Source organism: Olea europaea, chromosome 22 (assembly GCF_002742605.1).
Source record: "Olea europaea var. sylvestris chromosome 22, O_europaea_v1, whole genome shotgun sequence".
Lineage (NCBI taxonomy): Eukaryota > Viridiplantae > Streptophyta > Magnoliopsida > Lamiales > Oleaceae > Olea > Olea europaea.
The window spans coordinates 9,061,466-9,074,239 of NC_036258.1; the positions used below are offsets into that span (position 1 = coordinate 9,061,466).

Here is a 12,774-nt window from a genome sequence, read left to right on the forward strand (position 1 = left end):
ATAGTTTAATTGCAAATTTCTCTTAAAATCATGTTTGTTGGAGATTAAAATAAGATTTTTAGTAGTTTTTGATAAAAGTTGATAATGTATGGTTGAAAAATTATGGATTCTATAAAATATGTGACTAAATTAATTGTTAAATTTAACTTTAATAAAAATTTAGATTTTAATTTCCACCAAATAGGGACTAAGAAAAGATCCTAGCGAAACACACGGTCACACACCTCCTAATTCATTTGAGATCCTCAAGGATTTATTTAACCAATTCTTGAACGTGAACGGTGAACTGATAAGATTTCCCTATCCTCCTTTCATATCGAATAATGCTATATATATAGCATCTATTAGAACACCAATTTAAATAATCACACTTGATATATTCAATTCAAATGAGCTACGAAACATTATATTTGAGTGAATTTATTATTTAGGTATGCCATTAATCAATGACATTCAAATATCATACAGGCTATTATTCTTTCATATTTCATTATCATGCTGCTTATAATTCTGTTTTAATTAATGGCGTTCAACTAAAACTGCAATGAAAGTCAAGAAAACAGTTCCATCAAATTAAATGATGTAAACTGGCGATCGAACAAAATTTGTATATTCAATTTAATGTTTGAAAAATATGGCTGCTGTGCTCATCATCGTCGCCATCAAAATTCATCTGCCCATCTTCATCACCTTCCAATGGCGACCAGGTCAACCCAATTGTACCTCAAAACCTCCGAATTTGTAAAATTCAAAGCCCATTTTTCAGACTGCATAATATCTGCAGCACCTATAAATTTATATTCCATATTGTTCTATTTTCTTGGTGGCCCCTTTTGTTGTTTAATACTTTTCGGTATTTGTTTTGTTAGCATATTGGTTTGTTTAACTTATACTTTTGTATCCACTATTCTTTCTCTTGTCTGTTCTTGGTTTACTCCTTTCAGCTGTTCCTCTGGTTTAGTTGAAAATTTGACTTTTTCTTTATTTCATATATGTTGATTTAAAAGGTGGGAGACAAGTATCAAGACATTTTACAATCTTGGAAAAATGGGTGTTCTTGAGAGTTCCCAGCCAACTTATGCTAAAACTGGAACAAGTTTAATTGTGTGTTTATGCTGGTGTTTGCTGCTGCTTATAGGAGGAGCAGATAGCCAACTGACGCATCCCAATGAAGGTGATTTGTTTTTTTTTTATCTTCGTCTACTTTTAAGTTACTTTGAGCATGCTTAGGATCATGTGTTATATTATGTGTAATTACTTATTTCTCTGAGAAGGGAAAGATGACACTTGATCATGTGAAAATACGATGGTGATCATGATCGACCATTTCGTTACTATTTTTTCTGTTGTAATTCTAGGATGTTTACTTAAATTGGATTTAACAAAAGAAATGAAGTTCTAATTTTTCTTTCCTGCTATTTAGGATGCATTTGTTTGTTGTTTTTAAATTGTTTTTGAGTTTTCAGAACACCCAAACTTGTTTGGTGGGCCATTTCATTTTCAGAATAAGGTTAAATTATAACATATAATTTTGAAAACACTAAAAGTTTGGAAAAGCAATGTTTATATACATAAAATTCTAAAAATTAAAGATCTATATATATATTTTTTGATAATTCTAACAAATAAAAAAATAAAAATTTTGAAAGAGTAGAATCTAAAATTCTAGAAAAATAAATTCTAAAAACATGAAATTCTAAAAAGTAAAAAAATAAAATTACAAAAAATAAATAATTATTTACATAAAAATTCTAAACAATATATTTAAATGAACTTAAAGAAAAATATTCTCACCAAAGTCATTAATTTTTATTTCCTATATATTGCCTACTCAATTTATTATTATTTTACTTTCGTGAAGCCAAAAAAAATATTGTAAAATTCACAAACTTTAAAATGTACATATTACTTGATAATATATAACATATAAATGTTCTATTGTACTAAATAATCAAATTTCGTAGAATACAATTTTGTTTAAAATTTTTTTTTTAATCAAATGTGTTCTTTGCTTTTCTGGTTTGAAAAATAGTTTTTCAAAATGACAAATCCAATGCGTTGTTAACAATTTTAAAACAGATCCTCAAGAGAGAAATATGAAAATGAACTCAAAACTTAAAACTAAAAATTGAAACACAAACAAAACGGGTCCTTAACTTTTGTGGGCAAACAAGTAAAGCATAAGAAAATCAAGGCTTCTCATTGTTTTGGGCATCCTTGATAGTATAAATTAGTGACAAGACTTAATGCTGGTGCACTGGTGAATTTCTAACGAATAAAATTGTTATTAAGGTTCAAATTAGACAGTAAATTGCCATGTAATTTTTCCCATAACTTGGATATAATAGCGGTTTCTTTGATCAAGAACTACTCATATTCCAAACGTTGATAAAAATAAATAAATTGTGCTACAATTTTACCACTAGTTACGTTTAAAATGAATGTAGAATGGATTCCTGTTTAATTCAGAATTACACTCAATGAAAAACATTTACTGTCAATATGTTTTCCTTTTCTGTGTTAACCATTGTCCTCCCTCCTTTTACCTACATTTTAAATGCTTACCATCGTCAATGGGGTTTTGAAACCTAATGTAATTGAATATCTGATGAAGATTCTTACTAAGGTACTCAGACATGGAATTTAAGAGTTTAAAAATGAGATACCCGTAGCCAATCTACATCATTCAAAACATTAAAAATGTCAAAACATAAGACGGTGATGTCTTTCGATATAAGATCACAGCCTCTCTTCAATATTTTCTGCAGTGAATGCATTGCGAAACATCCAGAGAAGTTTGACGGACCCATATCGGAATCTTCGCAATTGGAACAGGGGGGATCCATGTGCTTCAAACTGGACAGGGGTTTATTGCCACAACAGAACAATGAATGATGGTTATCTTCATGTCAGAGAATTGTATGATTTTAGTCCTTCCCCCTCCTTTTTTTTGCTGTATCATAATTTGCAGATATTAAGTATGTTAAATGTACAATGTACTTTTATTGCTTCCAAATTATTAAAATTGTATAACTTTGTATCTGCTTCTGCATCACTTGGTGCCAAAATTCATCTTCATAAGTAAAAGACTATCTTTAGGGACACACTGTAGTAGGCCGACTTTTTCCTGCGGGGTCGTGTTCATGAAATCAACAGGTTGCCATGAATTGGTCCTGAAGAGGGATGTTAATGTGATATAAGTAACCTTTTATCGTCTAAAAAGTTTGATGAAAAATATATAGATTTCTGTTATATGAGAACTGTACATGTAAAGAACAGTTCAAATTTACCTGAGTGAGATTCCAAGGAAGATGCATAATAGTTTCAGATGCCAGACTTTCTTTGGAAACATTTTACAAAAATGTATGTTGCTAACTGTATAATTAGTGACTGAACAATACTGCCTTCCCTTTTGTTTTCACCATCAGGTTACTGCTAAATAGGAATCTATCAGGAAGCTTATCTCCACAACTTGGACAGTTATCTTATTTGGAGATACTGTAAGTTAGATATTTAATACACAGCTCTTTTTCATTTGTGCTTATTTATTTTTCTCAGAATTTTACCTCCGAAATTCACTCTACCTATCTGTGTTGCCTTCCCTTTTAAATTAATTATTTTTTGTTGTTCTCAAAGGGACTTTATGTGGAACAAAATTACTGGGAGTATACCCAAGGAGATAGGCAGCATTACAACGTTAAAATTGATGTAAGTTGAAGCAGCTCTTTACTCGATTATCCTTTTCACCGTTCCTTTCTCTTCTACTTTGCTTAATTTTTACCAAATGCTCATTGAAGTGAGGGAAACCTTATAAATCCTCCTAAGTAATCCTTTATATTATTTGCTAATTCTCGACAGAGGCTTCACCATGATCTGAACCATTACGTTTTTTGCTTGTGCTTTTCTTTCTTTGGTTCCAGGCTTCTGAATGGAAATGAATTGACAGGTTCCTTGCCCGAAGAGATTGGTTTTCTTCGTAACTTGGACAGGATACAAATTGACCAGAACTACATATCTGGATCTATACCCGCATCATTTGCTAACTTGAGCAGTGCAAAGCATTTGTAAACATTCTTCTTTATTTCTGGGCTTTTCTGTTTTTTCTTTGAGAACCTGTTTCCAAGGTATCAGGACCTATGCTGTTGCTGCCTCTTCGACATTGTTAATGCATTTTCCTTTTAATTTTTCTTAATTGAACAGCCACATGAACAATAATTCACTTAGTGGGCAAATACCACCACAGTTGTCCAGACTTCCAGAGCTTGTTCACTTGTGAGTTAAAGATATGAATCCTTTAAACCTTACCCTGCTTCTTGAACATCTGATTTTAATTGATGACCTGAAAACTTGCAGGTTGCTTGACAATAACAACTTATCGGGATATCTTCCTCGAGAGCTTTCTGAAATGCCAAGCTTGCAGATACTGTATGCATTCTTTCTTTATTAGATATATTGCTTTGGTTATTCCGTTATGCTGGGATTTTTCTGTATCAGCCAGCATGTTTTAGAATTTTTTTTTTTTTTTTTTCCTAATACTTGCTTTATTAATTTGTTATTGATCAATGCTATTAGTTTAGAACTAAAAGCAGCACCGTTTTTCTTAGCAAATGAAAAACCTTTGAATCCGAAATGAACCTTTAAACAAAGTCCGAAATGGAAAAAAAAATGAATAGTATTTTGTGTTTGAAATAGACACATTATGGTTGGAAAAAATGACATTCTCTTACAAGTCATCGGAACAAATTCAATCGCTGTGATAATTAGGTATTACTTTTTCTTACTTTATCTCTGCTTAGCTACTTGTTCTATTTCTTTGTTTTTCAGTCAACTAGATAATAACAACTTTGCCGGGAGTGACATACCTTCTTCGTATAGCAACATGTCTCGTCTATTGAAAATGTAAGTGCATAAAATCTTCATTTCTACCCTAAAATATGGTTCATGGTTGTTATTCTAAGTTAAATTATGCATAATATATAGCCCAAAGTCGTGGCACTTTTATCTCTAAAACGTGAATATCTATTTCACTTGGAAGCTGTATAATTTTTACCAGAAGGTTTGTCGTTTTAATCAAAGATAGACCCGTCCATTAGAACTAGGTAAACATGCTACAATTTATTTGAGCTAGTTAGGTGACAATTTGTTATTTTGTTGGCTGTTTCAGGAGTCTAAGAAACTGCAGTTTGCAAGGGCCAATCCCTAACTGGAGCAATTTGTCTTCTATTGCATATATGTAAGTCATTATGCACAAGTTTTACTAATCACTATAGTCATATCTTTATGGTGCCAAGCTCGATTTCCTTGTTTTAAGTGTCATGTACTCAGCAGAGGTGAATACTAAATGGTGCAGAAGAAGTATTTATCTGATTTACTGATAATTTTCTGGTCATTGAGTTTTGAGTTAGTACACTTGTTAATTGGGGTTCTAATATTGATCATGCTCTCAATTCAGAGATTTGAGCCTAAACCAGCTTAATGGATCGATACCAGCAGGTGGCCTTTCTGAGAATATCACTACCATGTAAGCACTCAATTTCTGATTGCTTTGCTAATTTTTGTGTATTACCTCAAACCCCGTTTATAATTTTGCTTAAAAAGGGATTACGTTTCCACATTTTGTAATGAATAGTTCGAATTCTAATTATGCAGTGATCTATCCTACAACAATCTTAATGGAACTATCCCTGCCAGCTTCTCGAGGCTTCCTTTTCTACAGAAATTGTGAGCATTTTTTAATTGTATGCTATGGAAATGATTGTGTCTAAGTTTAAGTTCTCTTGTTTCCCAGATAAATTTCACTTGTCCAATTAGTGTCCAAGATTTAGCTCTCTTGTTTCTTACCTTACAAAATATTTGTTGAGTAAAGTATATTTTATTCTGCATCATTCTTCAGGGCGCTGGCAAACAATTCACTGAGCGGTTCTGTCCCATCCACCATATGGCTAAGTAGGACTCTTAATGAATCCGAGAGACTGTCCTTGTAAGATTGATATGGGAAAGAAAATCCTCTCCTTCCCCCTCTCTCCTCCTGGGGAAAAGAATACTAGTTCTTTGTCAAATTGTTCTTGCACATGAGTTTTTGAGTCTATTATCAGACACCGGGTCTTGTTTAAACAAATTGAATACTAGTTTCAATATTTTTATTAGACTCAGAAAATTTTATGGCCTAATAAGAACAGACTGAAAATTTTCTTATTTATCCATAAATTTGTGCTCTCACACTTTTTATATTGCAGGGATTTTCAGAACAATATGTTTTCAGATATATCTGGCAGTCGTGTCCTCCCTCCGAATGTCACCGTTAGGTCTGTCACTTCTCATCACTTTCATCTGCAATGACATTTTCCTGTTCTAAAATAAAAAAATTTCCAGATAAAAATAAAAATCCCAGTTGTATTGTCTCAGCAATATCGGGTGATGTAATTTTCTCATTTGGCTTATGTTATTTATATGACAATTTCAGTCTTCGCGGAAATCCCTTATGCTCAAGAGGCAACCTTGTTCAATTCTGTGGACCCCAAGACAAAGGTTTCGGCAATATCTTGAACAAAACAAATGGCAGTGTGTGTGTGGCGTCATGCCCACCTCCTTATGAGTTAGCTCCACCATCTCCTGATTCATCTTGCTTTTGTGCTGCGCCTCTGCGGATAGGATACCGCTTGAAGAGTCCCGGATTTTCAGATTTTCGCCCGTATATTAATACATTCAAGGGGTACCTAAGTGATGGTATGGAATTGCATATTTATCAGCTCGTCATTGATTCGGCAGAATGGCAAGACGGACCTCGACTGAGAATGTACCTGAAGATTTTTCCAGTTTATGTTAACAACTCAACATTTAAATTTAACGACAGCGAGGTCGGTCGAATTCGTAGCTTGTTTAGTGGATGGAATATTCCTGATAACGATGTGTTTGGACCTTTTGAGCTTCTCAACTTCACACTTTCGGATCCTTACGGAAATGGTCCGTGTCCTTTCTCATTTGCATGTTTACTTTTTAATTATATGAGCGAAAGGTAGTCATTTAATCATGGTATTTGCTTTTTCTTCGTTGGAAGAAAGGGCTTACATCTTCTAAAATAGAATTTTCCGAAAGGAGTTTTTAAGGGAAGATAGTCTCCTGCTAAGCTTGCGGCATTGAAAAAAATGCTCTCTTTGTTGGGCCTAAGAAAGAAAATTATAATAGTGAATTTGGAGAACCTGTGGCATTTGCTGTTCATTTATAAGTAAAACGTTAGTGCTTGTTGCTTACACAAAGTGGTAATGACTCCCCTGCCACTGTAACTGGCTGAAAACCAGAAAATCAGACAAAAACAATTTGTGTTCAAATTTTAACTGGCTAAAGCTTTGACCTATGATTTATACATTCGGTTTGAAAGCGAGGTATATGACTCGTATACCTATTACATATTCTTTGAAGCATGATTATTATGATTTTGTTCATACTTGGGTCGGATCTTGTGCACTTTGGTCATTGATATGGATCCCTTAACTACAGAGTATTTTTAATCTACACAACTTAAGCTCATTTGGCAATTACCTATCAGTAGGCTAACATTGTTCTAAATAGTAATAGAAGTCAAATTTACCTTTGCCTATACTCATTTTCGATATGCTCTTAACTCTTGGCTTTCTGTAGAATCCTCATCTTCGTCTGGTATAAGCAAGGGGGCACTAGCTGGAATCATACTAGGAGCAATAGCTGGATCAGTTACCTTAACAGCCGTTGTGGCACTTTTCATCTTGAAAAAGCACATGAAGAAATATCATATAGCTTCAAAACAACGTCGATGTGAGTATTTTACACTTCTTGAAGTATTATTGTGGAATTGGCTTACAAAGAATCCACATCTTAATTTAAATTACTGAATTTGATATTGAGGTGGGCAAAACTCTTCCCCCAATTTATTAAGGAAATGTTATTTTTGAACCAATTTTATTGAAGTGAAAGAAAAATTTCATTTCCCCGGAAAAAGAAAAAAAATAAAAATAAAAACATTTCATTGGGGGTATAGCTCAACTTTTTGCACTTCAGTCTACATGTTTTTATATATGCTCGACCATTCAACTGATGTTCATTTTCTACAGAATACATAAAAAGAATTGGACTTATGAAGTATTAGTGTGGAATTGGCTTACAAAAGGACTACTTCAATAAATTTTACACTGTATTTATAGGAGTAATCAAGAACTATGGCATGGCATTTAGCTCTAAAAACACAGGTACACTGCAGAGGAGTGCAATAAATGAAGTAAAAGAAACGTAAAAAAGGACCAAATTCATTCATTCTTGATGCATCGATGTTAAAGATTTTAAGTAATATATACACATTTATATCATGTTTGATGATTTAAAGAAGGAGAATCTTTATTCAACTGTTTGAATATCTAATTGCATTGTATGCAGCATCAAGGATCTCCATCAGAATCGATGGTGTGAAAGATTTCACTTATGGTGAAATGGCACAGGCAACAGATAATTTTGCTGACTCGAGTTTCGTTGGACAAGGAGGTTATGGAAAAGTTTACAAAGGTATTCTTGCTGACGGAACCATGGTGGCCATAAAACGAGCTCAGGTGGGATCATTACAGGGTGATAAGGAGTTTCTTAATGAAATAGAACTATTGTCGAGGTTACATCACAGAAACCTTGTGCAATTGATGGGATATTGTGATGAAGAAGGTGAACAGGTACCCAAATAAGATATTTAGTTTATCTACAGTTGGTCAAAGTGAACTTCACGTGTTAAATTGGAGTTCCAAGTGTAAATTCAGTGATTCGATTTTTGATTTCTAGATAAGTTCACTCACTTACAAATATGCCTGTTTGGGTTTGGATTGGAGGTCTTGGCAGATTCTTGGCATCCCTTCTTTCTCTTTATAAATTTTAAGCAGTGTCTTGATCCTGCTTTATATAATATCAGCTTGGATAAATGACTTAGCTCAAGATGAATCTATTATAAAGGTAGATGCTTTATTACAGGATTAGGTGGTAGAGCATGTTTAGCTAAGCTTAAAAAGTTTACTTATAACTAACTAGGTTATAAAATAACTTAGTTTTATTGGTTACAAGTTGGAAGTAAGTAAATTATTACTTTTGAGGTTAGTTTTATTGGTTACAAGTTGGAAGTAAGCAGCCGCAGTGCTAACATTAACAGAGAGGGAAAGATAGAGTAGCTAATAATAAAGATCGAAAGATTTCTTCCGCTCCCTATAAGAAACTAACTGATAAAAATAAGGGTTTATTGTAGGAAAATCATGTGATTGGATCACAACACAAAGTATTGACATTTCATTTCAAAAGGCTACATTTTTAAATAGTTTTTCTCTCCTAAATCTTATGTTTACTGTGCTTTTCATTATGCAGATGTTGATCTATGAGTTCATGTCTAATGGTTCCTTGAGAGATCACCTATCTGGTAAAGTGTTCTTTTTCAAATTGACATTTTGTGTTTATTTCTAAAATTCATGGTCTCTTAGTCTGTCCTTTTGTTGCTTACGAGACTGCAAACCTCTCTACTTCTCCAGACTAGATCACACACACTAAATAACATGTAAATTGGGTAACGTGCAGCTTACAATTTTGTTTTCTTGTTTCTATCCTTCAAACCCACATAATTGTGATGCTGTAATTTAACCCAAATTTTCATTTTAGGATTACATTTTGATTCCAAGAACGTTCTTAAGCACGTGTTCCTCAAGTTCTTAACGAGTCATTTAAGTATTCTAGCGTGTCCAAAAGTAGAAAAGTAACAGAAACATTTTACTGATTTAACAAGACTTCAATTTTTGAGATATGCAGGGAAGACCAAATTGCCTTTGAGTTTCAATATGAGAGTAAGAATTGCACTGGGTTCAGCCAAAGGCATTCTTTACCTACATACGGAAGCAAATCCTCCAATATTTCATCGGGATATCAAGTCAACCAACATATTATTGGACCCTAAGTTTATCGCAAAGGTTGCTGATTTTGGACTGTCACGGTTAGCTCCAGTTCCTGAGCTTGAAGGAGGCATCCCTTCTTATGTATCAACAGTTGTAAAAGGGACTCCGGTAACGTTATTTACAATTGCAAGTTTGAATATTTATTCGAAAATGCAGCATCCAGTTGTTATTTGCTTATTTTCGTTTTCCAATTGCAATATTGTGACGAACAAAATGAATTCACGCATCATTCAAAAATGCGGATGCTTTATCACTGCAGGGATATCTTGATCCAGAGTATTTTTTAACGCACAAATTGACGGACAAAAGTGATGTTTACAGCCTTGGTGTTGTCTTTCTCGAACTTTTGACAGGGATGCACCCAATTTCACATGGGAAAAACATTGTTCGGGAGGTGATATATTATTGCAATCCATTTTTCTCTTAGTTTACTAGAATAAAGAACATCACTTATATAAATTTGTCAGTCATACTAGTTTATAAGTGTTATATGCTTTCTCATTGTTGTTCTCTTTAATGTTTTAAACCCAGCTTGGGAACTTGGAAGAGGTAAAGAGTCGAGGGTTAAAGAGTTTAATGGCTATCAAATAGGATGTCATTCACAATTAATTAACGTTTTATGATGTTTAATGGCAATCAAATAGGATGTCGGTAGTTAATTTTCAACAATATGAAAACAAAACCAAATATTAAGGTTTTATGATGTCAATGTTCACAACATAGCATGATTTATTTCAATGTCCGTCCTACAAAATATTCATTTTTCCCGCAAAATAAAAAAAAATAAAAAATTGCTACTAAAAGTTTCATGCTTAATATTTGGCCTATCTGTGCAGGTCAACATTGCATATCGTTCGAGTATGATATTTTCTATCATCGATGAAGGAATGGGATCTTATCCCTCTGAATGCGTGGAGAAATTCATAAATCTGGCTCTTAAGTGCTGTCAAGACGAGACAGATTCCCGACCTTCAATGACAGAAGTGGTTAGAGAACTCGAGAACATATGGCTCATGATACCTGAGTCGGACACCAAGATATCTGAATCCATAGACATTGATCCCAAAAAGGATATCACTCCGCCATCTTCATCTAATAAACTAACGCATCCATACGTTTCACAAGATATCTCAAGCAGTGATCTTGTCAGTGGAGTGATTCCCACTATTACACCGAGGTGATGATACAAATTCAGTTCACATTTTTTGTCTATAAACTATACCTTTTCCATTAGTGGTAAATTGACATAATTCTATATAGTCATTCTATTTCGTTTGTATTGTGAGCTATTTAGTGTTTTTTAATAATACCCATGTACATACATGATAGCTTTTATTTAAATCGTTGTTATTTTCTTGGCTTCGACACATAAATAGTAGCTGATTTTGGTCTAATATGCCGAAGCTACATTGCTCAAATGTAGAAAGATTTAAGGATAAACATCTATATATTTTAATTCTGGACATGATCAAGGCAAATGTTACCTGGGATATCAGATAGGCTGTTTAGATAGCGTCAAGATCCTCAAATCCTAGAGAAGAATTAAAAAGAAAAGGTTAAATTCTAAACTAATGAATTTCTTGAATGACATTGCCATACACAAAAAACTTGATCAATGTCTACTGTGAAGGATTACAAATTTTGTTGCTACTATAGATTTCATATGTGAAATGCCTATGTGTATATAGTAAAGAACTAAGTGTTTTTTGTTTCCACCGAATGCTTGTCGTCCAGACTTCCCCTTTGAATTACCATTTAGCGGGGCTACTAGGACTTGGGTCTCTCTCTTGGGCGGGGCATAAGTACATGTATCTTTAATCTTCGAATCACCATTTAGCGGGGCTACTAGGACTTGGGTCTCTCTCTTGGGCGAGGCATCAAGTACATGTATCTTTACTGATTAACCAATTTTTCATTTATCGATCTTGGCCCAAAAAAGTGATCGACCAGGGCCCTATTGATGAATGAAAGAAAGGGTTTATGAGCCCTCGAATTGTTTTTTCCTGTCTAAAAGCGTCTCGCAGCGAGCATCTTCATAACCTTTGGCACTACTTTCATATGCCATTTATTAACAATTATATCTTCGTCGATCCTAAAATCATAAAGAATTGTAATGGTCAATTGAAAGACAAAAATTTGGTCATCATTAAAAATTTAAAAGTCAAAAAATGCCCTTTTAAGCACAGTCATACATTATGTAAATGGTTGAAGTTAAGAAAATGGTTACGAAATCAATGATTGATATAGAAAATAAAGTAAATTTGTGTTTGGAATACTTATTGGAATTATAATTATTAGCCCAGAAAGATGAATGAATTTAGCCCTTGTTTGAGTTCAATTTTCTAATAAACTCATCTTCAACTACACATTCTCCCAATAAAATAATTTTACACGTAACTCATAAAATTTTCGTTATTTTTAATATAACATTCTCCAAAAATCACTATTACACAACTCATTTTTCACAATAAAAATGGGGCTCAAATTTTTGGGGTGGGGAGAGGAACGTGAAAGCGCCACTTTTATGAAATTCGAAAGGTTTGTAATTCCTACTTTTTAGGATTTGGACATTTGTCATTTCGAGTATGTAGGAACCATTAATTTATAATGTTGCTTGTCTTGACCCATATGGTATGGTCAAAGTTCTAAATACACAAGGCATGAAGGTCAAGCTTTAAATCTTACAAGTTAAGGCATAATAATTGTTTTAAGTAGATAAATATATAAATAACGCAAACTTTGAAAATTTATAAGAAAGCCAATTTTTTAACAAAAACATAATTTCAAAATTATAAATACCTTAATCCAATAATGCTTCATCATGGACTGG

At 33.3% G+C, this 12,774-nt stretch overlaps 1 protein-coding gene across 4 annotated transcripts; it reads left to right on the forward strand.

Annotated features, from left to right (window-relative positions):
- The first annotated feature begins 619 nt into the window (after nt 1–619).
- On the forward strand, nt 620–11,299 carry LOC111371641 (probable LRR receptor-like serine/threonine-protein kinase At1g06840). Of its 4 annotated transcripts, none has more exons than XM_022993725.1 (21): nt 620–741; nt 1,008–1,174; nt 2,769–2,919; nt 3,429–3,500; nt 3,637–3,708; nt 3,921–4,064; nt 4,201–4,272; nt 4,354–4,425; nt 4,825–4,899; nt 5,165–5,233; nt 5,453–5,521; nt 5,650–5,721; nt 5,894–5,980; nt 6,237–6,305; nt 6,464–6,963; nt 7,639–7,791; nt 8,407–8,690; nt 9,367–9,418; nt 9,802–10,052; nt 10,204–10,338; nt 10,781–11,299. In XM_022993725.1, exons 1-21 carry the CDS (start codon nt 635–637, stop codon nt 11,123–11,125), a joined length of 3,018 nt encoding a protein of 1,005 aa, XP_022849493.1. In that variant the 5' UTR covers nt 620–634; the 3' UTR covers nt 11,126–11,299. The 4 variants fall into 4 exon arrangements, with proteins under 4 accessions (XP_022849493.1, XP_022849495.1, XP_022849496.1 ...); XM_022993727.1 differs by having other exon boundaries at nt 627–707; XM_022993728.1 differs by lacking the exon at nt 620–741 and adding an exon at nt 748–853.
- The last annotated feature ends 1,475 nt before the right edge of the window (nt 11,300–12,774 follow it).